General features: G+C 42.1%; 1 protein-coding gene across 2 annotated transcripts; it reads left to right on the top strand.

Moving 5' to 3' along the window:
- Window positions 1–7,942: 7,942 nt before the first annotated feature.
- Window positions 7,943–25,932, top strand: tespa1 (thymocyte expressed, positive selection associated 1). 2 transcript variants are annotated; one of them, XM_066708390.1, is made up of 12 exons: window positions 7,943–8,013; window positions 9,360–9,532; window positions 11,331–11,373; window positions 13,148–13,188; window positions 13,691–13,747; window positions 17,466–17,505; window positions 17,819–17,893; window positions 18,509–18,607; window positions 19,032–19,240; window positions 20,115–21,244; window positions 23,287–23,377; window positions 24,982–25,932. In XM_066708390.1, the coding sequence occupies exons 2-12, from the start codon at window positions 9,391–9,393 to the stop codon at window positions 25,086–25,088; spliced, it is 2,034 nt and encodes a 677-aa protein (XP_066564487.1). In that variant the 5' UTR covers window positions 7,943–8,013; window positions 9,360–9,390; the 3' UTR covers window positions 25,089–25,932. The 2 variants fall into 2 exon arrangements, with proteins under 2 accessions (XP_066564487.1, XP_066564486.1); XM_066708389.1 differs by having other exon boundaries at window positions 8,012–8,146.
- The last annotated feature ends 399 nt before the right edge of the window (window positions 25,933–26,331 follow it).

The raw sequence follows: 26,331 nt of genomic DNA, 5'->3' as shown, positions 1-26,331 counted from the left end.
TAAGAGAGCAGCGCCAGACAGTGTGGTATACATCGCAGCCCTCTTTACAATATGGATTGGATGTATGGATGTATGTATATATGCATGTAGGGTCTGTGCATGCATGTACAACTTGCTTTTACATTGCTAGTATTCTTGTTGTTTATATTGCTTTCCCCTATGTCCCCTTCCCCTGAGCTCTAAACTATGAATTGTCTGCAATTATTAGCTCATAAATCTAGGGTGATGGATAAACTGTATCTTTTCTTATGCACTTATATCATTTTGAACTTGTAATTGTATTATGTTTTGATCTGCAATGTTATACTGTATTGCACTTGCATAATGCTCTTATGTTTTGTAAGTGTCCCTGGATAAGGGCATCTGCTAAGAAATACATACATACATACATACATACATACATACATACATAAATAAATAAATAATAATAATAATAATAATAATAATAATAATAATAATAATAATAATAATAGTGTATGTACATATGTGTATGTATGTATTTTGGATTGGATTGGATGTATGAATGCATGTATGAATGTATTTATGTATGAATGCATGTAGGCCTATATATGTATTTATAAATGTATGTATTATTATTATTATTATTATTATTATTATTATTATTATTATTGCCTCTTTGCAGAATGTCATTAGAGACTATTCCTCAGTGTCTATTCCCAGGCGTCAGTGGTGTCTTCTAAAAGTCAGAGTGAATCACAGGGAGCGGCTCTCTGACTCAATGGCTCCTGGAGGAGAGGCACCGTTTCCACACCGACTGGAGCGTGGGAACACTCTGGGGAAATCGTTAAAAACAAGTCATGTTTGTTTTTCAAATACATCACTGATTGTGATTAAAGACAGTAGTGTTATTTTGTGTTATGTGTCCATTTTAATAAAGACACTATGCTGCAAAGAGAGACACAAAGCTATATAATGTTAATATCAGCACATTCGTTTTAAGATGCAGTATATTGACTGTATCCAAACCCCAAAGGCACAAAGATGTGTTCCTTAGTCTGTTTTCATAGGCCTTACATACACAAATATCCAGTGTGATGTGTAGATTCATTTTTATAGTGATGTTGCTACCCTTGTAATCATTTGTGTAAGTGATTGAAAAGGGGCGTCTGCTGGAGAACTTACATAATTCAGATATAATTTAATTTATAGTAGCAGTAGGGAGTTATCAGCAAATTGTTGTCATTTGTAAGGTTATGTCGCCCTCATGTGGTAAATGTGTTGCACAGAACTTGGCCTTGCTACCCGCATGTGCCACCCTGTTATTTTCTCCCACAGAATCTAGACAAATGAAAAACAGAAAATACACCGATACTTTCAAAATCATTAGCTCTTTGGAAGGAGTTGCACACCATTGTAACTATTTTGCATATACTGAATAATAATCAATAATTGTTATGATCAATAACAACGTATTTGAATGCTTTCACCTTTGCGTTAGTGGAAACTAATATGAACGGAGTGACCTCAATTACTCATACGTGCATGCCGGGAAATGTTTCTATTTTTAAAACCGCACAAACAGTAATGGTTCTTGGTTTGACCATTTTCATGCTAATTTACCTAAGGCAATAAAACCCAACAAAGTGTAGAGCACTCTACGCGCCCTGTCCTGTAGTGTGCTTATTTATACGTGAACAGATGGTGTTAAGTCCCAGCATGCCTGCGTTCAGTGTCCACGGCCATTCACTCCGCGTTAAGCTACGAATTACTCATTGCATCTAATCACTTGTGCAATTGGCTGTTTTTAATACCACACATTAGGATTTATGTGGTTCATGGTTTAAAAGGCACCTTGACTCCATTGTAAATTCCCAATGACCCCTTTTCCCCAAAATACACAAGTACATTATATATAGTGCATTACATAAGTATATTAACCCGCCTCCCCCCCCCCCAACACGCACAGGCACAAGGACTTTTGGACATTTTGTGGTATTCCGATCTGGAATGAAAATGGATTCAATTGGGATTCTCTCCCTTTGATTAACACCACATACACAACATTTTGAAGGGGCAAAATATTTCTTGATTGTGAAACAATAAGTTAATTAATCATAAACAAATGAAATGTGTTAGTTGCAGAAGTATTCACCTCTCTGAGTCAATACTTGGTAGGACCACCTTTGACAGCAGTTACAGCTGCGTGTCTTTTTGAGTGAGTCTACCAGCTTTGCCCATCTGGTCCCTGTTCTTTCTGCCCATTCTTCTTGGCAAATTTGTCGGAGGGGCACCATTCGTTAACAATTTTCAAGTCTTGCCACAGACTCTCAGTTGGATTGAGGTCTGGGGTTTGACTGGGCCATTCTAGGACACTCAGCTTCTTGTTTTAAACCCCTCCAGTGTAGCCTTGTCTGTGCGTTTAGGATAATTGTCTTGGTGAAAGGTGAACCTCTGCCCCAGTCCAAAAAAAGCTTGCAGACTGAAGGAGGTTTTCCCCTAGGATGTTCCTATATCTGGGATAGATGGGACCTGTACAAACCGGACAGTCTACATCTAAACAGAAGGGGGGCTAATGCATTGGGAGAGCGTATGTACAGAGTAATTGAGAATCTTTTCAACTAGGGACCAGGGGGGCAGGGAGCTCTGACAATGGGAGATGTTCCTCTAAGGAAAGAAAACCAAGGGAAACTGCTAGTAGGAAAGTCCTGAAATGTTTGTACCTCAATGTCAGGAGCATAAGGAACAAGATGTTAGACCTAGAAGCCACAGCCACAGATGTTGTAGGAGTGACAGAGACATGGCTCACAGAAAATGATGAATACAAGCTGAAATGATACACAGTTTAGGAGGGACAGGCAAACAAAACAGAATCTCTTGTGGTTTTAACTTTTGAATTAAAGATCTGGAGGATTTAGCAGTAGGAGTGTGTTACAGACCACCCAATTCAGATATTCAGAAAGATGTTGTATTGTACAGTGTAATCAGGACTGCATGTAGCAAGGATGTGGCTGTTATAATGGGGGATTTTAATTTCCCAAAAATAGACAGAGAAAGCCCAGCTGGGACTACAGAAGCAGAAATAGAAATGGTTGAGATGGTAAATGACTGCTTTCTAACTCAGTTTGAAACTCAGGGAACCAACCAGAGAGCGTGTATGCATTGACTTGATCTTTTCAAATGACCAAGATAGAGTCAGAGGGACACTAGTTAGAGAACCAATGGCCAACTGTGATCACAATATGGTTAGCTTTGAGGCATACTTTCAAAAAACAAGGACCAAGTCTAAAACCATGATCTACAATTTTAGAAAAGCAAACCTTGAAGGTATGAGGCAGCACTTAGAAGAGTTAGACGGGAGCACACTGGATACAGATTCAGTTAAAAATGGATGGTTATATTTTAAGAATATACTATTTAAGGCTCAGGAGAAATATATAACAAAACTTAGCAAATTGAGGACCAAAAAAACATTGTTGTAGTGTAATGTTGTACAGCGTATACAAAAGGGATAGATTAAACAAAATACAAAGAATATGTTGAACTGCATAGAGATCTTAAAGGGATCAGGAAAGCAAAGAGAAATAGAAAGAAACAGCTCTTGGAGCTAAAACTAATGCAAAGAGCTTTTTCAATACTACAACAGCAAGAGGTCAATAAAGAAGGAAGTGAAACAGATAAAGGGCAAAAATGGAAGTATCTTGGAAAACGGACAAGATGTGGCAAATGTTCTAAATGAGAATTTCACAGAGGTTTTTACAAAAAAAAGATAACATACCACAGGTTAACAATCAGTCCAGTCAAACCCTAAGAGAGATCAGGATAAATGAGGAGGAGGTAATAAAGGGACCAGCACAATTAAAAACAAACAAATCACCTGGGCCAGATGGTATATTTCCAACAGTACAGAAATGAGGGAAATTATTTAGAGGCCACTAACTAAACTATTCCAAATGACACTTAGAACAACTGACTGGAAGACAGCAAATGTCATACCAATCCACAAGAAAGGGGATAAAACTGAACCAGTAAATTATAGACCAATCAGTCTCACCTGCATCACCTGTAAAATGATGGAATAAATGATTAGACAGAAAATAGAGGAGCATCTTAATGAAAACCATATTCTTGGCGATAGTCAACATGGGCTTAGATGAGGCAGATCATGTCTTACTAATTTATTAGAATTTTTTGAACATGCAACTGCAGCTGTAGATCATATGAAAGCATATGATATGATATACTTAGATTTTAAATAAGCTTTTGATAAGGTTCCACACCAAAGACTGATCCTCAAATTGGAAGCTGTAGGCATTCAGGATAATGTCAGTACATAAGAACATAAGAAAGTTTACAAACGAGAGGAGGCCATTCGACCCATCATGCTCGTTTCGTGTCCATTAATATCTAAGTGATCCAAGGATCCTATCCAGTCTAATTTTAAATGTTCCCAAACTTTCAGCTTCTACCACATTGCTGGGTAGTTTATTCCAGATTGTGATGACTCTCTGTGTGAAGAAGTGTCTCCTGTTTTCCATTTTGAATGCCTTGAAGCACAATTTCCATTTGTGTCCCCGGGTGCGTGTGTCCCTGCTGATCTGGGATATCAGTATCAGGAAACAGGGTGTTGATTAGAGGAGTTGCTTCTAACTGGAGTGAGGTTGTTAGTGGAGTTCCACAGGGATCAGTACTAGGGCCTTTGCTTTTTCTAATCTATATTAATGATCTGGACTCTGGGATAGTTAGCAAACTTGTCAAATTTGCAGATGATACTAAAATAAGTGGCTCAGCAGATACAATCTCAGCAGCACAGGCTATTCAAAGGGATTTAGATAATATTCAGTTGTGGGCCGACACCTGGCAAATTAAATTCAATTTGGACAAGTGCAAGGTATTACATGCAGGTAACAAAAATGTCCACTATAATGACACTATGGGAGGAATAGAACTAGATGATGTAACGCATGAGAAAGACCTAGGAGTCTACGTGGACTCCTCACTTTCTCCATCCAAACAATGTGGGGAAGCAATAAAAAAGGCAAACAGGATGTTAGGGTATATTGTCAAAAGTGTAGAATTGAGAACAAGGGCAGTGATGTTCAGACTGTACAATGCACTAGTTAGAGCTCATCTGGATACTGTGTGCAGTTCTGGGCTCCACACTTCAAGAAAGATATCGCTGCTCTAGAGGCAGTTCAGAGGAGAGCAACCAGACTTATTCCAGGTCTGAAGGGAATGTCCTACTGAGAGACTGAGGGACTGAACCTTTTCACCCTGGAACAGAGGAGACTACGTGGGGACTTGATCCAAATCTTCAAAATCATGAAAGACATTGACCACATCAAACCAGAGGAGCTTTTCCAGATCAGCAGGGACACAAGGACCAGTGGAAATTGGGCTTCAAGGCATTCAAGACAGAAAACAGGAGACACTTCTTAACACAGAGAGTCGTCACAATCTGGAACAAACTACCCAGTGATGTGGTTGAAGCTGAAAATTTGGGAACATTTAAAAATAGACTGGATAGGATCCTTGGATCACTCAGTTATTAATGGACACCAAACAAGCATGATGGGTCGAATGGCCTCCTCTCGTTTGTAAACTTTTTTATGTTCTTATGTTCTTATATTCTTATCTGTCTCCATCCATCTTGCCCTCTTGCCCTCAATCCTCACAAGTTTCCCAGTCCTTGCCAATGAAAAGCATCCCCATAACAGCCACCACCATGCGAGAGAAAGTTCTGGAAAAGCACCAGTACTTTCTCTCTGACTTGTTTTGAAAGCTCCTTGGTGATCATAGTGTGGTTGTTTGGTTATGCTCTCCAACATACTTTGGGGCCTTCCAGAAACAGTTGTATATAGTCTGAGATCATGCGACACTTTAATTTCAATATCAACAATAAAGTAATTGCCCTTAGCTTAAATATGTAATTTAACGCTTGTACATTAATGTTTGTAGTAGGAGCAGTCACTCATTTGCTCCAATAGGCCTATATTATATATTTATAGGCCTATTGGAGCCCAATCTATTCTAAAGTTACCTGCTGTTAGTTGGAAACGTTGCCAGGTAACTGCAAATATTTACAAACATTAATTAGCTCACGATGAGATCTGTTTATGGAAAAACATGTACCTGTCAAGTACCTTTAAATGTGTAATAGCCATGACTCACTGTCGAAGGGTTAAAACACGTAGGGCTGTTGTGTACATTTCAAATCAAATAATCCTCTTCCCCCCTAGCACAACAGACACACAGCTATTCAAATACATATGGGCCGAATAATGACTCAGAGATATTGTGTTGGCAGGGGACATTTTTAAATATTATTTAATCACCTTTTATTATATTTATCAAATCAATATAAAAAGGGTTTTATTGGTAGTGGGCAAAGAGAATAACCTGTGAAACGTTAAACATATATTTAATTGCCCTTTTGTTAGCAGGACAGTTTGGTGATGACCATTTCCCTAAAAGACACACGCCTGTATATCAACGATGGTCTTTTCCCATGTACATGACCACCCCCCCACACCAAATGACAAAACACAGTTAGTTGCATAACATTTTGTGCCGGTATGATATAGAAGTTATCTATAGGCTAATTAATTGTCAGACTGGCAAAACATTTGGTAAAAATCACGTACACTCTAAAAACAAATGGGCAAACTTTAACACATTCTGGGTTTGTTCAAGGACAACACAATTGTGTGTTAAAATTCACACCACACACATTATTGTGTTAAAAAATACACATTACTGTATTGTAATTTTGTCAATTTTAAGTTATTTTGTCCTTGAACAAACACAGAATGTATTCAATTTAACACATTCGTTCATTATCCAAAATGTAGAAATTCTGCAGCATGTTTGGTGAACCTGTTTTTCCAGGTGGTTTAATTCCTGTCCTCAATGTGCAGCACAATATGCTTCCCCATACTCAGCTTATGTCTATGTTCTTCCTCGCTTTTAATTATTTACTCAGGTAAGCTTATCTAATACTTTCATATCTGATTTTTATAGCCGATTCCTTACAATTTGTAGATTACTAAAATCATTGAACCCACAGAACGTTTCAGATTCTGGAGAGAACTGTTCAATTCATCCAGTTAATTGTTTAATTAGACCAATTAGTCTGACCCCCCTGCAGTAGAGTGTATAAATCCTGGTCCTTTGGGTAGCAGTTTTAGCACTACTGTGGTGGAGCTGTGTGGTGTGGAGCTCGGATGTGCGCCAGCTAGGTGTGGGTCGCATCTCCAGCGGGGGCTCCACCGGCAAACGATACACATCTATTTCAGCCACCTCTCCCCCTCTCTCCCTGCTTACATCATGCTAGACAAATGACCAGTCATGTCACGGCATTGTACCATCATGGTTATCACTGGGGTTGGCAAGGTGATAGTTATCCTCTTCCCGTGAAGAGGGCCTGATCATTTGCCTATCAGCAGCATTTTGTCCACAGCAAGTAAATATTAACTTTGTAACAGAGGCGCAGAGAGACTTCCTGTAGTTTATGGGCAATCTGGTTGCCCAGCTGTACATAAAACATTCAGCCACCCGGGAGAATGCAAACAGACCTTTTTTACCCACACATCTAAACCACCTTCGGGACGTTTAAGAGGAGAGGTGCTTTACAAACAAGACTGTTGCATCAGGAGCACCTGCTTTCAGAGGGGAAACCTTCATCAATACCCTTGCTTTCAACATCACCTCTACCCTGAAGAACAGAACATCCCAGCTTCTTTACACGCATAGTGGCGGGTGCGTGTTACAGATTTCGCTGTATTTGTTTTAACCTGGGCCTTCATCCCAAACCCACTACTGTGCTGGCGATGTAAAGAAACTTCAGTGTTGAATACAAGCTCCAGCGTACTGAGGGCGCTGCAGCCCTTCCACACAGACTCCCCTCGGAGCGGCCTGGTATCAAAAGTGACAGGATGTGGGCGAAATGAAACGTTTAGCGCTGGGTTGCACCTTTCCCTCGCAGCTAACTTCCTTTTTTTTTTTTGTTCGTTTGTGTGAAGGCAGTCGCGTAGACGGCGGCAGTTGATGTAGATGGTAAGAGAAACTTGGGGATATTTTGAGAGATGACACAGGGCGGGAAAGGGGGCAGACAGGCGCAGGACACGCTGGTCTAGACGGGCAATGCTTTGGAGGTGTCCGGCTGTGTAGCAACTCGCTGTGCAACAAGGTAGCCGCAACTAACTCAATCCTTCGTTTGTTAAATAAGTCCGTGTATACTTTATATATGAATGACATATGTACATGTAATTGTCTGCTCTCAAATGGTTCTCTTCTAATTGCTATTATATAATGAGGATGGGTCCACGGCCCTTGTTTGCAAAGGTTGGATTTATGGTTGTTACTGTTGCTCTGCTATGGTTGTTCGTTTGTGTAACTATTGAATGCGTTTCAGATGAACTGTTGGTCTAAGTCATACATAGTTAGTTTTTTTGGTTAGACTGGCAGTGAAGGTCTCTGTTTGAACCCGGCATCGCACACTGAGCTGTTATCACGGAGCTGTATTTGTATTGCGAGAGATATCAGTGATATGGTGACAAACTGTACAGTCCCCGACAGGAAAGAGCCTCTTTAATGCACCATTAAAAGGCACAGAAAATGCAACGATTGATAACTGAAATGAGATAAGCACTGGCACAATCCCTTGACAGCTTGATTAAGGACAGAAAGGCAGAAAGGACGCACAACCCACAACTGATCTAGGTAGCCTTTCTGTGGGCAAACTTTAACAGGGTATCTGTTATATGATAAATGCTAATATGTTTTTCCACTCTTCGTTTCTGAATGTAGTGATATTTAGGAGTTTTGCCAGATATTTGCCCAGGATGCTTTGGCACATCTCTCAGTCTAGTTATCTAACCAGGAGTTGGCATCTGGATGTTTTTCACTTTCTTCTGCCCTAGCTTGTATCTGTAGTGCCATACACCTGTCTGTGAACATCAACATCTGAATGTCTGGTTCTCTGCCAGGTCCTACCATCAACTACCGTTTTAATTTCCTGTGGTGATTAAATTAGATAGGCCTATTTGAATTCGCCAACCGCCAAATCCCACTTCTCTCATAACATGCCACATATCCAGATAGGCTGTGTATTTATTGCTTTGTCTTTTGTTTTAAAGGGGTAACATTCATGTTAGGTTCTCAAAATTTCGCCAAAGACTATGTTTTCCCGCCCCGCCAGGGTGAAAAGCAATGGTAGACACCGTTGGTCTACTAGGAAAAAATCTGAATCCATTTGTTTGTTCGCTGATTTAGTTTACTTTGTGTGTAAGAGGAAGCACCTCGGCGAAGATGTTCCTGTTGAAACAATAGGTACATTGTTATATATGGAGCCAATAGAAGGGCCACTACCAGTCCTACTGACCTTTCCCATCGACCCCCAGGGCGGTGGCAGCTGTGTGGAGCCAGCCGGTCATGGACAGCCCCTCTCCCACGGACAGGCGCCGAGCCTGGGTGCGCAGCAGCCGCCACTGGCTCACCCTGGAGGAGGCGGACCCCCGAGAAGCCGAGGTCCCCCAGACGCCCGACCCCCAGACGGACGAGGTATTCCTGGAAGGTAGGCTGTCTCTCCTTTGAGTTCAATAACTGCAATAAGACTCACTGTTATTTATCTGCTCTTGTCTAGTTTTGGTTGAGGTATTTGTTTTATGTGGGTACAGGTCTCCAAGCCGCTGCATTCTGGTGGGGGCATCTTCAAAAACAAACTAGACCAGTGGTTCTAGTCCTGCAGGACCCCCTACCCTGCTGGTTTTTGTTCTAACTGAGCTCTCAATTACTTAAATGAACCTTTATTTTAAATAATAATTTGCTTACATTTGACTTTTTAAATTGTGTGACTTATAAAATGTTGGATCCTTAATAAGATAATAAGTTCCTTTAACAATTTAATACTTAACTTAAAACCCCACTGTTTAAAATAATTAAAAGGTTCTTATTTAGGCAATTGAGAGCTCGGTTGGAACAAAAAAACAGCAGGGTGTGGGGTCCTCCAGGACCAGGGTTGAGAACCATTGTACTAGACCAAATAAAATAGAGGAGACCTCAGGAACATGTAATTCTTACATTTAAAAGTTAAACCCTCAGTTAAGAGCACACAGAAATGTTAATGCAAAAAATACATTGGAGAGAGATAAGCAGTGTACCATAAAGTAGTTTGTCTTAGATAATATGCCCAAAATATTATTTTGGCCCTGTCTCCCCTACATACCATATAAAGAACATTGTGTATTGAAATAAAACTATTAATGAATTCTTGGTGCCATAGTATTGGCTGATATTTAAAGTTATTGTTTATCTACAGCTAATATGTGTATGTCTGCTAGTTCTTTATTTATTTATTTGGCGATTAAGGTAAATTAAATGGTTTATTGAATGCCATACACTGTTCATTTAATATATGTTGCACCAATTTCTTTAATAGGCTTTTAAGGAGTAACATTAGAGGGTCAAAGGAAATGTTTTTACCATTTACACTTTTAAGTGTCACAGATCACATTGCAGTTATTTGCTTAGTTATTTGCTTAATTTGTCATGCGATACAGCCAACCACTCTGCCTGCATTTACACCAGATTAATTTAACCATAAAGTGGTGAAACATTGAAGTGCATGAGAATATGTTCAGCACACAAGCGTCAAGAAAAGAATCACACATCTTGTGGTTAGGTCTAAGAAACCATTTTTTTCCATTTTCATTAGAAATACATCAAAGTTACTGGAACAGCTGATTTTCACATCAGAGATCTCACTTAGATATGTAAAAAAAAAAATCCCCAGTAAAATCCCAATATTGTTAAAATGAATGTTAATATTTGTGACAACAACCTTCTTTGCCAGTTGCATACATAACATCTTAAATATTTGCATTCCCTTCAGTATTGTGTTGACTTCAATTTGTCGATGTCTTTTGTAAAAGCCCCTACAAAGACACACGTGAGAGAAAAACTTCAGTTTGGTGTGGAGGGATGAACTGATCTCAATCCAGATTCAGAATGTTTTTTCCTGCAGCTTGGCTCCAGATCTTCAGAATAAAATGGTAACCATGTCAAGATGTTCACCCAGCCAGAGACATTGCAGGTGGGATGGGAAAGAAGCCTTGAATGAACGCTTTTCGGTTTTCAGCACAAACATCAAAGAACATCGGAGAACATCAAAACAAAAATTGCAGAAATCTTGGAAAGCCACCTGCTTAGGACTTTCGAGTTTATTGCACAAACGAATAGGCACCAATTGCTGCCGCCTACAGGGTTTCCAGCACGAGGAAAAAACACACACCCAAAAGCACATCATTCATTAGCATAGTGAAAGCAGAACGCGCATTGTGAATGACAGCTGCGCTTCTGTTCTGTTTCCACAGGAAGTACAGCAGGAAAGATCGAGAGCTGGCTGCAGAACTGGGGGTGAGTCTGTCTGCGTGTCAGTGCAGTGGCGCTATATCACACACACCAGCAGGCACCAGCACGGTAATATCGAAAGCGGGTGGCTGCGTACGTGTGTGTGTGTGTGTCTGTGCACTGTTGACAACACAGAGATCTCTCTCAGAGATGAAAAGGCTCATGCTGACCACAAGGAACCAGTTTCAGAAGACGTCAGGGCCTTGCAAGGTTGGATCAGATGCATTAGGTTTCCTTGAGGCCTCTGAATTTCTCAGTGTTGCTAACCACTGAAACATCTTTAATATATACATATATATATATATATATATATATATATATATATATATATATATAGGTATGTTCTACTATATTAAGGGCCTCCATTCAAAGCGTGGGCTTGACTTTGTTCTCCAGAGAGCTTTGGTCCTAAATGGGGCCAGTGTGAATAATTGACTGTGACCTGCATTCCCCTTTGTTGGGGAAGTTCGAATTATACCATTGAGAGTGCTGACAGACCTCCATGTGACTGCTTCATCCTGCTGTTTGCGCTGTGCATCCCCTGCTGCTAATTGGACGTCCTGCCACCACATCTGTAGGGAGAGATGTTTGAACATTGACTTTATCCCTACTGTGCTAGAAAGAGGGATTGGGAAGGGGGAAGAGTGCAAATGGCAGATTAATTGCAATGTAAAATACAATAATAAAACAAAACAAAACAAACAGTTTCAGTCTTCACCCACTCAATAGGCTCTGTATATGAGGTGCCACCCACGCCTCAGTTGATGAAGCACCTCTGACGTCAATATGAAGCTATAGTTTGGGTAAAGCACTGCATTTTTTGGTTGGGGGGGAGAGGATTACTTTAATGTTGAAAGATCACTGCTCATAATCGATAGGAAAACATGATAACCTACAGGCCCACGCAATGCTGAGTGTTTCATCAGGGCCTCCCAAAATGCCCAGCAGCGTCTGCTCTGTCACACGTTTTTTTTTTTTCTTCTTCTCTCTCATAAGGGGGAAGCTGCTATTTTAAAACATTTATTTATAGCTGCTTTTGAGTCCTCACAGGTCTCTGCCTTGAGACTGCAGAAGTGCCACAAAAAAAAAACTGAAAATGGGTGGAAGTTTGACAGTTTTCACTTCCATACAAACCTCAACGGAAGCTTTCAGGAGGTTAAGAATAGCAACCGCAGGAGCCGCCTGTAAGAGGGCTCTTATCAGGGGTGAAGGTCATGAGCTGATCGTCTCATTTCGTCCTTCGCAGGGGCCCCTGGGGACCACCCACTCAGTCAAGATCTGTGTTATTTTTAGCATCTGTTTTTGATTAATCTTAGACGTCATTTTATTGGTGTTGAGCACAAAAATAACATAAAAGTGTGCCGGGATACGGAGAGCAAAATCAACAGTGACACAGAATTACCTGAGATAAAATGCCATATGTTTCTGATTGCAATAGAGCGACGCGGAGACTGGGTGATGGAATAGGACTGGACAGTTTAATTTAACCCTTGAAACAGTGTTATATATCTATAGTAGACAGAAAAAATAAATAACGGAAGGGGTACTGCTTATCATGTGACACAAGCAGGCTTTAAAGACTGACTAGCAATCTGAATCTGACACTGAATTGAATATAAACTCGGTTGTAACAGTTCATTTAATTGCATTGACAGCTGTATTATATGGGCTATCTGATGTTTTGTTTTTTGTAAACATCCAGATAAGCTTCAGCTTAAACATTAAGGTTCATATCAGCAGTTCATGTCTTTTGACTTTTTTGAATGTTCTTCTTTTTAAGGCCTGAAGAAAACCCAGAAGATTTGAGCCGTCTGACTGTAGGTAGGTGTGGCCCCAAGCCCTTGTGATTTACATACATACCTGCAAGACTTTGAGAGGAGGAAAGCACAAGTTTCCTCCATGTGTGTCTAAAACCTGTTTATCAAGGGTTAAAAGTCGGTTTTCTGGGCTCAACGGGTGTAAATGAAGCTGATTCCCAGGGTCATTCATTGGGATTCAGACTCCCACACAAAAAAGCAGGCAAATTAGCCCAGTCTAACAAGGCGAGCACTACAGGTTCAGATTGACTGACAGAAAGCCTAACTTTGGACACTGACAGGTTAACACAAGATCTCTGAAATCTTGTTTTCCGGTATTCAGTGTGACACTAAACAATTTAGCATAGTTTGTGCAAACGTCATAGGAATGGTTTTGTAATAATTAGCTGAAGGTGAAATTGTAGTATTTATTCATGTGTTGGATAAATATAGTGGGTACAGGACATGGAACCCCCACCTTGAATTCCCCAAGGTTCCAAAGAATGTCGCTTTGTATTTCGTTCCAGAATCTTTCCTGAAACCTGGCAACAGCTTTGAGGATGACCTCAGTCTGGGAGCTGAAGGTAGGAGAAAATAACTGAATGTGTCCTGTGCAGTGCCAACACATCACTGCAAGCATACTAAATACCACACTGTGTTTAGCCTTGCAAATGGCAGTGTAGTCACCACAGAGTTTTGGGCAGTGGCAAGAACATCAATAAAAGAGAGAGAGAGAGAGAGCTGTCTCAGGATACCCTAGACTAAACAATAGGTCCATTTGTTTTAGGATTATATATCTTCCTCAATTGATATCCTTTTCTCTCAAAGTGCTGTTCCCACTTTGACTATTCTGATTATGTACAAAGCACCTGTTAAAACCTGTTGTCTATTGGAAACACAAGATTGTTGATTTCCTTCCTTGGGCTTCTGGTTTTTTACCAAAAACATTGGTGCAAATTGGTATAGTGTGATTGTACTATTGCTTGGCACACCCAGCTTCACATGTGTGTAAACTATGCTTGACCCGCTGGCAAGCTGAAGCTCTTCAAATTTGTACTGTGATATTACATAAGCAACCACTAGAACCCCAAACCTAGCTTACACCAACATTTGAAGCTGTGTCTAACCCACAACTCTATGCATTTGTGTTGAGTCACATGACATAACATATATATATATATATATATATATATATATACACTCACCTAAAGGATTATTAGGAACACCATACTAATACTGTGTTTGACCCCCTTTCACCTTCAGAACTGCCTTAATTCTACGTGGCATTGATTCAACAAGGTGCTGAAAGCATTCTTTAGAAATGTTGGCCCATATCGATAGGATAGCATCTTGCAGTTGATGGAGATTTGTGGGATGCACATCCAGGGCACGAAGCTCCCGTTCCACCACATCCCAAAGATGCTCTATTGGGTTGAGATCTGGTGACTGTGGGGGCCAGTTTAGTACAGTGAACTCATTGTCATGTTCAAGAAACCAATTTGAAATGATTCGACCTTTGTGACATGGTGCATTATCCTGCTGGAAGTAGCCATCAGAGGATGGGTACATGGTGGTCATAAAGGGATGGACATGGTCAGAAACAATGCTCAGGTAGGCCGTGGCATTTCAACGATGCCCAATTGGCACTAAGGGGCCTAAAGTGTGCCAAGAAAACATGCCCCCACACCATTACACCACCACCACCAGCCTGCACAGTGGTAACAAGGCATGATGGATCCATGTTCTCATTCTGTTTACGCCAAATTCTGACTCTACCATCTGAATGTCTCAACAGAAATCGAGACTCATCAGACCAGGCAACATTTTTCCAGTCTTCAACTGTCCAATTTTGTTGAGCTTGTGCAAATTGTAGCCTCTTTTTCCTATTTGTAGTGGAGATGAGTGGTACCCGGTGGGGTCTTCTGCTGTTGTAGCCCATCCGCCTCAAGCTTGTACGTGTTGTGGCTTCACAAATGCTTTGCTGCATACCTCGGTTGTAACAAGTGGTTATTTCAGTCAAAGTTGCTCTTCTATCAGCTTCAATCAGTCGGCCCATTCTCCTCTGACCTCTAGCATCAACAAGGCATTTTCGCCCACAGGACTGCCGCATACTGGATGTTTTTCCCTTTTCACACCATTCTTTGTAAACCCTAGAAATGGTTGCGCGTGTAAATCCCAGTAACTGAGCAGATTGTGAAATACTCAGACCGGCCCGTCTGGCACCAACAACCATGCCACGCTCAAAATTGCTTAAATCACCTTTCTTTCCCATTCAGACATTCAGTTTGGAGTTCAGGAGATTGTCTTGACCAGGACCACACCCCTAAATGCATTGAAGCAACTGCCATGTGATTGGTTGGTTAGATAATTGCATTAATGAGAAATTGAACAGGTGTTCCTAATAATCCTTTAGGTGAGTGTATATATATATATATATACGTTATGTCATGTGACTTCGACTTAGTACTTGGTGGCAAAACCCTTGTTGGCAATCACAGAGGTCAGACGTTTCTTGTAGCTGGCCACCAGGTTTGCACACATCTCAGGAGGGATTTTGTCCCACTCCTCTTTGCAGATCCTCTCCAAGTCATTAAGGTTTTGAGGCTGACGTTTGGCAACTTGAACCTTCAGCTCCCTCCACAGATTTTCTATGGGATTAAGGTCTGGAGACTGGCTAGGCCACTCCAGGACCTTAATGTGCTTCTTCTTGAGCCACTCCTTTGTTGCCTTGGCTGTGTGTTTTGGGTCATTGTCATGCTGGAATACCCATCCACGACCCATTTTCAATGCCCTGGCTGAGGGAAGTAGGTTCTCACCCAAGATTTGACGGTACATGACCCCGTCCATCGTCCCATTGATACGGTGCAGTTGTCCTGTCCCCTTAGCAGAAAAACACCCCCAAAGCATAATGTTTCCACCTCCATGTTTGACGGTGGGGATGGTGTTCTTGGGGTCATTCCTCCTCCTCCAAACACGGCGAGTTGAGTTGATGCCAAAGAGCTCGATTTTGGTCTCATCTGACCACAACACTTTCACCCAGTTCTCCTCTGAATCATTCAGATGTTCATTGGCAAACTTCAGACGGGCCTGTACATGTGTTTTCTTGAGCAGGGGGACCTTGCGGGCGCTGCAGGATTTCAGTCCTTCACGGCGTAGTGTGTTACCAATTGTTTTCTTGGTGACTATGGTCCCAGCTGCCTTGAGATTATTAACAAGATCCTCCCGTGTAGTTCTGGGCTGATTCCTCACCATTCTCATGATCATTGAAACTCCACGAGGTGAGATCTTGCATGGAGATCTTGAATAATCGCACCAACTGTTGTCACCTTCTCATCAAGCTGCTTGGCGATGGTCTTGTAGCCCATTCCAGCCTTGTGTAGGTCTACAATCTTGTCCCTGACATCCTTGGACAGCTCTTTGGTCTTGGCCATGGTGGAGAGTTTGGAATCTGATTGATTGATTGCTTCTGTGGACAGGTGTCTTTTATACAGGTAACGAGCTGAGATTAGGAGCACTCCTTTTACTCGTTACCTGTATAAAAGACACCTGGGAGCAAGAAATCTTGCTGATTGATAGGGGATCAAATACTTATTTCCCTCATTAACATGCAAATCAATTTATAACTTTTATGAAATGCGTTTTTCTGGATTTTTTGGTTGTTAATCTGTCTCTCACTGTTAAAATACACCTACCATTAAAATTATAGACTGATCATTTCTTTGTCAGTGGGCAAACGTACAAAATCAGCAGGGGATCAAATACTTTTTTCCCTCACTGTATATATATATATAAACCCTGCCTTCTAATCTGACTTAGTGATCTTGCTACATCAAACACTTCGCTTGAGATGCTTGAGGGCCCTTCAAACGTACACTGAACCCTGGAGAAATAAAATGCAGAATTTGCTCTGGGTTTTGAGCGTTATGCAATAGAAATCAAGTGAGGTATTTTATTTCCCTCGGGTCACACCCTTGCTATCGGCTCCTTTATCGACTCACAATGCATGGGCTCACAAAGCTTCCTCTTTCAGTAGCTGGCATTCACTTGTTCAGAGCACACAACCCGCTCTGTGGACGCACTTCAGTTTCCCACCTGTCGCTGGTTGTCATGTGGGCGGCCTTGGTGCATTCCGCAACACACATTGACAATGGGCTGTGCTGGGCAGTACCTGCTTGGCTGGCCTGTCTGTTTTTCTTTTCATTCTGTTCTTCATGGATATACGCACATGCTGGCAGGGAATCGACTTGCAGGGTTTGTTTTTTTCTCTAGCCTAACCAGACCTCTCGCTCCATTTCTTCACAGCGATTGCGCTGCACAGGGAGGAGGATGGCACAGCACTGGGGTAAGAGCATTTCATTTTCTCCTCACTCCCGATTCACTCTACGAAAGGCCTGGAACGCCACATGGACTGTCACTATGTGTCGAGACAGTAAAGGATAGATTTGCCGAGACAACGTGGAAAAGGCCAACACCACCTCATTACTGTGAGGCAATATGGTCCCAATATGGTCATATTCCTTGACGTATTTGAAAACAACACCTGCAAATAACATTATCGGACAGATGAATAACCCATAGATCTAAAATGGCAGCATATCCCAGCTAATGACACTTCAAAGCATTCATCACTGTCTCACTTTCTTTTGCTGTTTCAGAGAGTGCCCACTGCTGCTGCCACCCCCAAGACCACGCCAGAAGTACCCAGCCTCCAAGCTGGGATCGGCAGGAGCGTAAGTCCCCTCTGTCCAAAAATGGCTTGTGCCAGGAGAAATGCAGGGTGTCTCTTCGTAAAACCCCTTTCCGATTACATGCTAAAAGTTGAGACAAACCCCTGTTATACAATTTGTGGAAAAGCACAATGTCTACCATCTAAAACAGGGCTGGATTGCTTCAGTGTCCTCCATTTTTTTCAACCCACTCATTTGCATTACTTTAATGAGCTGTTTATTTGGATAATAAGTCAGGTCACTCCAGGTGTTAATCAGTTGAAAGGCACATTGAAAGCCTGCAGCAATCCAATCCCTGAGTACTGGAGTTGTACCACCCTGATCTAAAATTTCAACGATCAATGTTAGACTACAGAAGCACAACTATATTGACTGGTTTCACAGACCTTGAGGAGCACAAGTCTAGGACTACTCTACTTAAAATAACATTGAGTAGTCCATAACTAGTGCTAATTTGGGTCTGTGAAACAAGGCCTGTATGTATATATTTTGTAGCATCTGTTTAGCTCAGACTTTTTTCACCAGTGTCTTATAGAAAGATATCCCAGTAAGCCTATTGTTTATCCGCCACACCCTGTGCTATAAATTGTCAGTCATGACTCTGTGTTGTGTCCACAGTGCCTCGTCTCACAGGCTGAGTCCCTTTCAGTTCCTGAGTTTGGGACACAGCATGGCCTCCAGTGGCTTTTCCAGCACCACCAGTAAGACGGCCTCCAGGTGAGCAGACCGGGACGCAGTCCTCTATTACCCCACATGGAATTTGTCTTGGGGGAACAGTAAGCAGAAATGTGAAACCTTGGATCAGTCAGCCCCCAAGGACTACTCTCAATAGTGTATTCCACAAGAGGCAGATGATTTAAGGTTCATGGTTAAGATAAAAGTGTTAGTCACGAGTGCAGGGCTGCTTCATATGCATTTTCAAAATAAGACGATGGGAAAGCTCACGTTCTCTCGTGTTTACTTGCACTCACTCTTAACGCAGTGTGCGTGATGCTAATTATAGATTATATATCTGTTATATCTATAATTATAGAGATCTTGTATTAGGTGGCAAATCGTTATTGTCAAAAGCACGAACCACAGTGTGAATGTAACGGCTCATGTGTGCCTGTGTGTGTGTGTGCCTGTGTGTCTGACACAGTGTGTCTGAGGTGCTGCAGTTGTGCACAGAAGACGCGGAGGAGACGCTGTACAACCTTGGCTTCGGGATGGATGAGCCTCAGATCACGGCCAAGATCCCCCCCCGCTTCCTCAACTTCCCCTCCCAGCTCAAAGGCATCAACTTCCGCCTATTCCTAGAATCCCAGCTGCGTAGAATCAAGGAAGAAGACCCTGACCTCTCTTTGGCCAGTAAGAACCCCCTCTCCTTCTTACTGTTATAGCAGATATCCCCAAAGAAAGGCAACGTGACACCCATCTATAATTAATAAAATTAACTCTCTTCTGTTGCCCTCTGGTTCACTATGTCCTTAGGTGTGTTCTGTCTTCATAGTCCATCTGTCTTTAGACAAACAGGCCACTGTGTGCACAGATTCCTCCATGGCAGGGGATGCAGACAAGAGATACAGACATATGCAATATGCACACGTGCTTCACATTCAGCCTGTATTTGAAGACTTGGGAATCACTGTTAGCAGGGGATGCATGGGAGCAGATATACCGAGGGTAAAATCAGTCATGCTCATTCCTGGGCCTTTTATCTGAACAAATACTGACTCTCTCATGCTTTTTAGGCAAGTAGGTCTCAGCCCCCATATTACCACCACCAGTGCTTATTTCAGTGCTTTCTATTTTCTGAGGCCCACTTCCCTGAGGCATTTTCAGTATTTTTTCATTGGCACTTCTTTTTTTTCAGCACTTTGTTAGTGAAAGGCACATGAACATCCAGAAGCAGGCTTGTGTTGCAAAGATTCACATCTGAGGTGGAGAAAAAAATAATAAGTGTTTAATAACCACTGTAGCCATGCTTCAGTGCGTGTGGCTTGATTCTGGTTTTGGGGACGAAGGAAGTTAAATGGTGAAAGTGAGACTGAGGATCTAGGAGGGTGTCTAAGGTAGGGATTACACTAGCCTAAAATTTTCAGACATGTTCATCGACCTAACTGAACTAAAGACTAAAAGGAAATTGGTTCAGTGATCATTGTCCAGGAAAATGGTGGACAATGAAGAGACTGACTCTCCCTCTCTCTCCATCTCTCTCTCTCATTCTCATATTCCTTCCCAGGTCGTTTCCGGCAGGTGGAGGTCCTGACAGCCATGGCCAACGCTTTCTACTCCTTGTACTCCCATGTGTCCAAGACCCCAGTGCAAAAGCTGGCCCCACCTGAGTTCTCCTTCTCATCGCCCATCGAGAAGATCAGCATGCGTTTCAACAGCGTCAAGAGTGAGCCCAAGTCCCCTGTGGACCGGCTGAAGGACACCGTCTCCAAGATGTGTCTCTACAGGGGCTCCCGGGACCTGGCGTCCCCCAGCCCATCGCCCAGCGCCAGCCCCCGCAAGCGCAGTAGCCTCCCCAATGTGGTGGAGATGGTTATGGAGAACACCAAGTCAGAGGCCTTCCGGAACCTGGGGCTGGCCCACTTTGAGGAGCAAGTGGGCAGCCTGGCAGGAGCGTACCTGTCCGCCGTCTGCTCCAGTAAGGACTCAAGACAGTGCCGCTCCATCCCCGGAGGCCTGGAGCTGTTGTGCACATTGGCCTCTGATGAGGTCACTTGGAACTCCCCAATGGAAGACCTGAAGGAACTCTCTAAACAAGGCTGTGTAGACCCAGATCCCAGCACTTTGCCTCAAACTGCCAGGTTTACTCAAGATGTCATTTGCCCCAGGATTATCGAGAGGGTCCATAAAAAGCCCTTTAGCTATGGCAGGCTAACTGGGAGTCCCAAGGGGGGCCACTTAGGCTCTGCCAATGTGACCCCAGACTCTGGTTATAAGACTTCCCCATGTTGTCAACAGGACAAGGCTGACAGCAGAGAGGCTGGGGAATCTGATGTAGCTGAGGGAAACGGCACTTCGAGGACCACGGGTCAGTCAAGGAGCAGGTGTCCTGCAGGAGGTCCACGTTGGGCCCAAGACCCATGCGAAGGGACAGATTCACTGGGGTGCACTCATCTCTCCCATCCCAGCTCTGGGGTCTGGGTTCCAGTGCCTCAGTGTCAGATCACTGTGACTGGGTGGGACGGAAAGGTTGACCCAGATGCCCCTCTAGACAAACACTCAGGGACAGACGGATGCACACAGAACCATGATTCATGGGAGCCACAGGATCAGAGCTACATGACACCTGCCAAGCCCCCCTCTCTTGGAAGTGTGCTCCAGCATCCTCCACAAGCAAACTCCTTTGACCTGGAAGAGGTAGGTGCTCTTTGACTGATGTATTTCCAGTGAGAACATACAACCATGTCTGATTTGCCATGACAAAATGTAAATGTAAACATAAGCAAATGTACCAAAAGAAACAAGAAATGCAGTATTTAACCCTCAGAGTGCCAATGTCATGGCAAACGCACTACACATGGGGAGTACAGCTGTCTCGCACAAATGACAGCGCTTGGTACAGTGCAGCAAATTACTTAATTTTACAGCAAATAGTTCTTTCTCTTACCCTGTTTGGAATGAATACAGAAAAGTGCATCAGCAAAGAAACATACTTTAACCGGTTGGCCTACATATGAATCCATATGAATATGAATCCCCAGTGTGTTCTTTTTAAAATGCAAAAAAAACACAGATGCTTGCAAACTGCTATTCAAGAGATATCAATTTTGCAAGCAGCACACCTATCTATGAGCTCATCTGAACTACACAGCCCAGGGAAGCATGGTTACCTTCAAAAGCCATTTCTTCAGATAAATTGTGCAATATACAGAAACAATTGTCATCATTTTGAAAGGAAATTTGAAAGGAAACAATCAAGATGTGCTTTAATTTGAGTTACATCCAAATTGGGTGAACGGTGTAGGAATTACACCCATTTTTATATGTGGTCCCCCCAATTTTAGGGGCTCAAAAGTATTTGGACAAACTAACATAATCATGAATTAAATTGTGAGTTTCAACACTTGGTTGCAAATCCTTTGCAGTCAATGACTGCCTGAAGTCTGGAATCCATAGACATCACCAGATGCTGGGTTTCTTCCCTGGTGATGCTCTGCCAGGCCTGCACTGCAGCTGTCTTTAGTTCCTGCTTGTTCTTGAAAGTCTACACTTAAAACACATATTGACTGTTTCCTTTCAAATCCATTGTGTTGGCGTACAGAGTCAAAATTATGACAATTATGTCACTTTCCAAATATTTATGGACCTAACTGTATATACCAACACAACCATAATTAATTTGCCAATACACATTTTAGAATGACTACAGAATATTATTTGTCCCTCGTGAAAAAATGTAAAAGTCTAATTTAAAAAGTCAATACCAATTGTAGAATACATGTTAAAGCATCTGCAAATGTACTTATTATTATTATTGTTGTTATTACAGTAATTTATAATAATAACAATAATAATAACTGTTCATTGATTTCAAACACATATCTGTTTGACTCAGATGTGTTCTTGTATCTCCAGTGAAAACAACCACTCAAAGAAGTCAGCAGATCGGGTTATGCTTAGTGAAATACATCTCGGACCACTAACTTCTGTGTGTTTCTTAATGTTGGCTGTTTTCTATTGTGGCAATTCTGTAATTTGAAAAAGGGATTCTGAAATTTGTATTGACCAGCTGAATTACAGAAACATGTTTGTACTGTCACCTACTCTTGCATCTACATCCTTCTCCTTCTCTTTATTCCCCTTTTCCAAATAACTATTGGTTAAGACAGTTTGTTGCTACATAAAACAGTCCAATAAAAACTTTTGAGGAGCTAATGTGAGGGCAAAATCTATGGCTGATCATCGGCCATCTAGTCATCATGCAACATGCCTGTGTAGGACGATATTGACACAGTTGTACTCTGAGGGTTAAAACAACACTCACAAGGGGTTATAATTCATACATGCATACTTACATTTGTGAAAGAGCTCTCTATGTTGTATATTTTCAGGGTTTTCTAGTTGGATATTTTTAGAAGGCGAAGATAAGTAACCAGTAACCACTCTACCACAGAGAGATACTGCTGGCGTTAGACATTTGAATCCTTTATCAGAGGCATCCAAGGACTCAAAAAAGTGTTTTAGTGAAGATATGAAAAAACGAGAATTAACTAAATGCATGCTTATTCTAATGATTGAACTACAGAGTATCAGTAACTGTTTTCTGTAAGTCTTGTATACAATAATACAAATGGAGCATTTCGTAACACAGTAAATATTGTCTTATTTTAATTCCTTGCATGTAATCATGCAACTGCACTCAGAAACCTTTCCCATTGGCCCACTCTGCTCTAAAACAGGTTCACAGTGCAGGGGAAGAAGATGTCAGCCAATCAGAGGCCAGGGGTGTTGTGACGTTATCGCCCCTGTCCGCGGTGAAGCGTCACAGAGGTAGGTTGATCTAGAAAGTGTGCGTATATGTGTGCATGTGTGCGTGCGTGTGCATGCGTGTGCGTTGGGAATGGAGTGGTTATCTGAAGAGGTAGAAGAACTGGTGCTTTCATTAAACAAAACTCCACTTTGAAACAGTTGTATTGACGGGAAAAGAAGAAAAATAGTTCTCATACCCTAAAAACTCAAAGTTGACAAGGAGCTAGGTGTATTGACAGCCCACTACCACCAACAATGCGAAATCGTCAATTATTTTGCCATTCCCGTTTTTGGAATTGACAATTACTCATCGTCTGGCCTACAAGGCTCGTATCGGCACAAGAGAGTCAAAGACAACACACACGCGGGCATCCAGTTCTCAAGCTCAATCAATGGCTTTTATTAATGTTTTTTTCCATCTTTCACTATCTGCAACTGCACTGCTTAAAAGGGACAGCTCTGTTTTTTTTCCCCAAGAAACAGAAAAAACACCGGCCGATAGGGTGAACGACCTGAAATGGAACATTTGATTGCCCTCTGTTCTCCCACTTTATCTGCAGCAGTTTCATCACACACTGACTGCAGTAAGTGTGGAACCCACTCCATGCAAATTGAAATTAATTAATTTGACTTTACAAGGGGGTCGACAAAAAACAGTCACTTTCACACAAAGTCATCCTGCAACACACAAATAAAAGAATACACACTATATTCAATTCAAATCAGACAAAACCCAAGACCTGTAGACGGGAACAACCCCTCATCTGGGGAGCAAACAAAGTCATTTTCATCCAGTCATTTAAATTTACTCCCACTGGAGCCTGTGCAGACTTGAGGGAAGCACCTGTTTAGTATACCGCAATGCTGGAAATAAAAACAAGGGGAGGGTGGAGAGGTATCCCTGATTTGGGGGTTGGAGGTGATCAGGTAGGTGTAAACAGGGCTTGTGCTACATTGATGTGGATATCACAAACACAGAAAGTGTTCCACTGCTGACATGTAGCTGACAGTAAATGGTCTCAGCAGTATGTTCTGCGATTCCCCTGCTCTCAGTGTGGTCTCGCTCGGAAGTGACTGTATGCGTGGGAGATTGTTATCACTTCAGCTTTTTTTCTTTTTCCTTTTAACCATTTATCTTGATTATTACATGGGGAACCAACTCAGCTAACAGGAAGTACAACTGGGTGCATACAAAAAAAAAAGTTGTGTCTTTTGTTTAGAACCTTGCTGGGACTCAAAAAGTGTTGTTTGCTGTGCCGATTGATCAAGGAGTGAAAGTAGTGGGGAAGTATTTTGGTGTTGCACGTTGCAGAATGAAAACCTTTTGAATAGCTGTCATGTCTTTGAACCACAACCTGAGCTTTTTACAGATCGATTTACGGTTGCGTAAGTGGATCGGTCTGATTTTGAACATCAGAAAGTGTAAAGTAGTGATGTAAGGTGTCCCATCCAAGGTGCTGTGATCCGCAAACCAGTTGATTAACACAGCCACAGTCTCTGTCTGCTTGTCATATACCTCTTCTGACCGATTCATTGAGCGCAATCGTAAATCGTGCTTTTGTTTTCAATTCAGCCACCTTTACGAACGCCTGGAAATGAAATCACTGTTGGCCTTTGCTTTGCAGATCTGATGCTGAGAGAGGACAGCCTGCAGTCTGACAGCAGTGGCTTTGTGGAGGAGGATTATCAGGCTCACACCTCAATGGGGGCAGAGAGGGAGGAGGAGAGGTGAAGGCTGCGTGACTCTGAAGCCACAGAAACAAAATACATAGAAAAAAACAAAAAACCTGACCATATCAAGCTTCCAGCAGTTTTCCCAAAGATGCTATTGAGCTAGCATGCGATACAGAAGCAACGTGGGCGAAAGTGTGGTTAGGAGAGCTGGTGGAAGACCACCAAACAGAAGGCGCATGAGTTGTAACAGCCAAGTGCAAGCTTACCCACAATGCCCTTCCACCCAGGGACACCTCATTCTGAGGAGTCTGTAAGCCCACTGTTCTTTGACCTTTCCCCATAGGGATGACGATCTAAAGGACTTTTGTGAGTCGGCTGCACGACATGAACTTCCTGGTAAAACGGACTTGCCGGGGATTGAGTCACGAACCTCCGAGAGGAAGGTGGATGCTGGCGGCTCTTCTCAGGAAATCCACCAGCAGTCGTTGGCAGATGGCAAAAAGTCAGTCCAGGCTGAAGATGAGACTGTTGTTCAAGAGGTCATGAGATTGTGCTCTGTGGCAGTATCACTTCCGCTCTGCTAAACGGTGAGATACAATGCAAATTCTCACCGCCCCCAGTGCATTCCTGAGCCATGTCTGGCACTGAGTTTGTGGTCGATGTATTAAAAGCTTTGGCAGACATCAAATTCCAACTAGTAGTCACTGGAACGCTAATTGGAAAAGCGTCCAGCAATGCGCTCCATGAAAGCAGTTTAACAGCAGGCGCAGTATCTTTACCATTCTGGGTTTTCTCATGTTTTGGTGTGATATCACTGTATGTGTCTATCCACTTTTCTCTTCCTTGTTAAAAAGATGACTATTTATTTGTACAGATCAATAAAAGTGTTTATTTATACATGACAGTGTGTGTGTGGCATTCCAGCTTTTCCGTTTGCATGTTAAAAGAGATCCTTTGACGCTGACCCAACTTCAGGATTAGTGAGCATAAGAGTTTATAAGAGGAAAAGTAGAATGGTGTACTTGCTGCATATTTCACCAAGACAAAGCCATTTTGAAGGTATATATATAAAAATAAAAAATGTTGAATTGAATTGAATCATAAGTCATTGCATTTGTGTCTGAAAGAACTAAATGTACACCTGCACCAGAGTGTATTCATTTTAAAACCAGCCAATCAGGATAATCCTCTTGTTCAAAGCATTTCAGAGTAAAGTGATGATACAGCTTCTTTGTTCTATTATGTAACCTTGCACTTTAATCACACTTTAAGTAGTTCCAATACTCACCAAGCAAGAAGCC

This window comes from Amia ocellicauda, chromosome 7 (genome assembly GCF_036373705.1).
Source record: "Amia ocellicauda isolate fAmiCal2 chromosome 7, fAmiCal2.hap1, whole genome shotgun sequence".
Lineage (NCBI taxonomy): Eukaryota > Metazoa > Chordata > Actinopteri > Amiiformes > Amiidae > Amia > Amia ocellicauda.
The sequence above is the reverse complement of the archived record's forward strand: the minus strand, read 5'-3'. Positions and strand labels throughout refer to the sequence as shown.

Coding starts and splice junctions, on each gene's coding strand:
- tespa1 (XM_066708390.1), top strand. CDS start 9,391: ATGGACAGCCCCTCTCCCACGGACAGGCGCCGAGCCTGGGTGCGCAGC. Junction 13,748..17,465: donor CCTCAGTCTGGGAGCTGAAG/GTAGGAGAAAAT, acceptor ATTTCTTCACAG/CGATTGCGCTGCACAGGGAG. Junction 17,506..17,818: donor GAGGATGGCACAGCACTGGG/GTAAGAGCATTT, acceptor TTGCTGTTTCAG/AGAGTGCCCACTGCTGCTGC.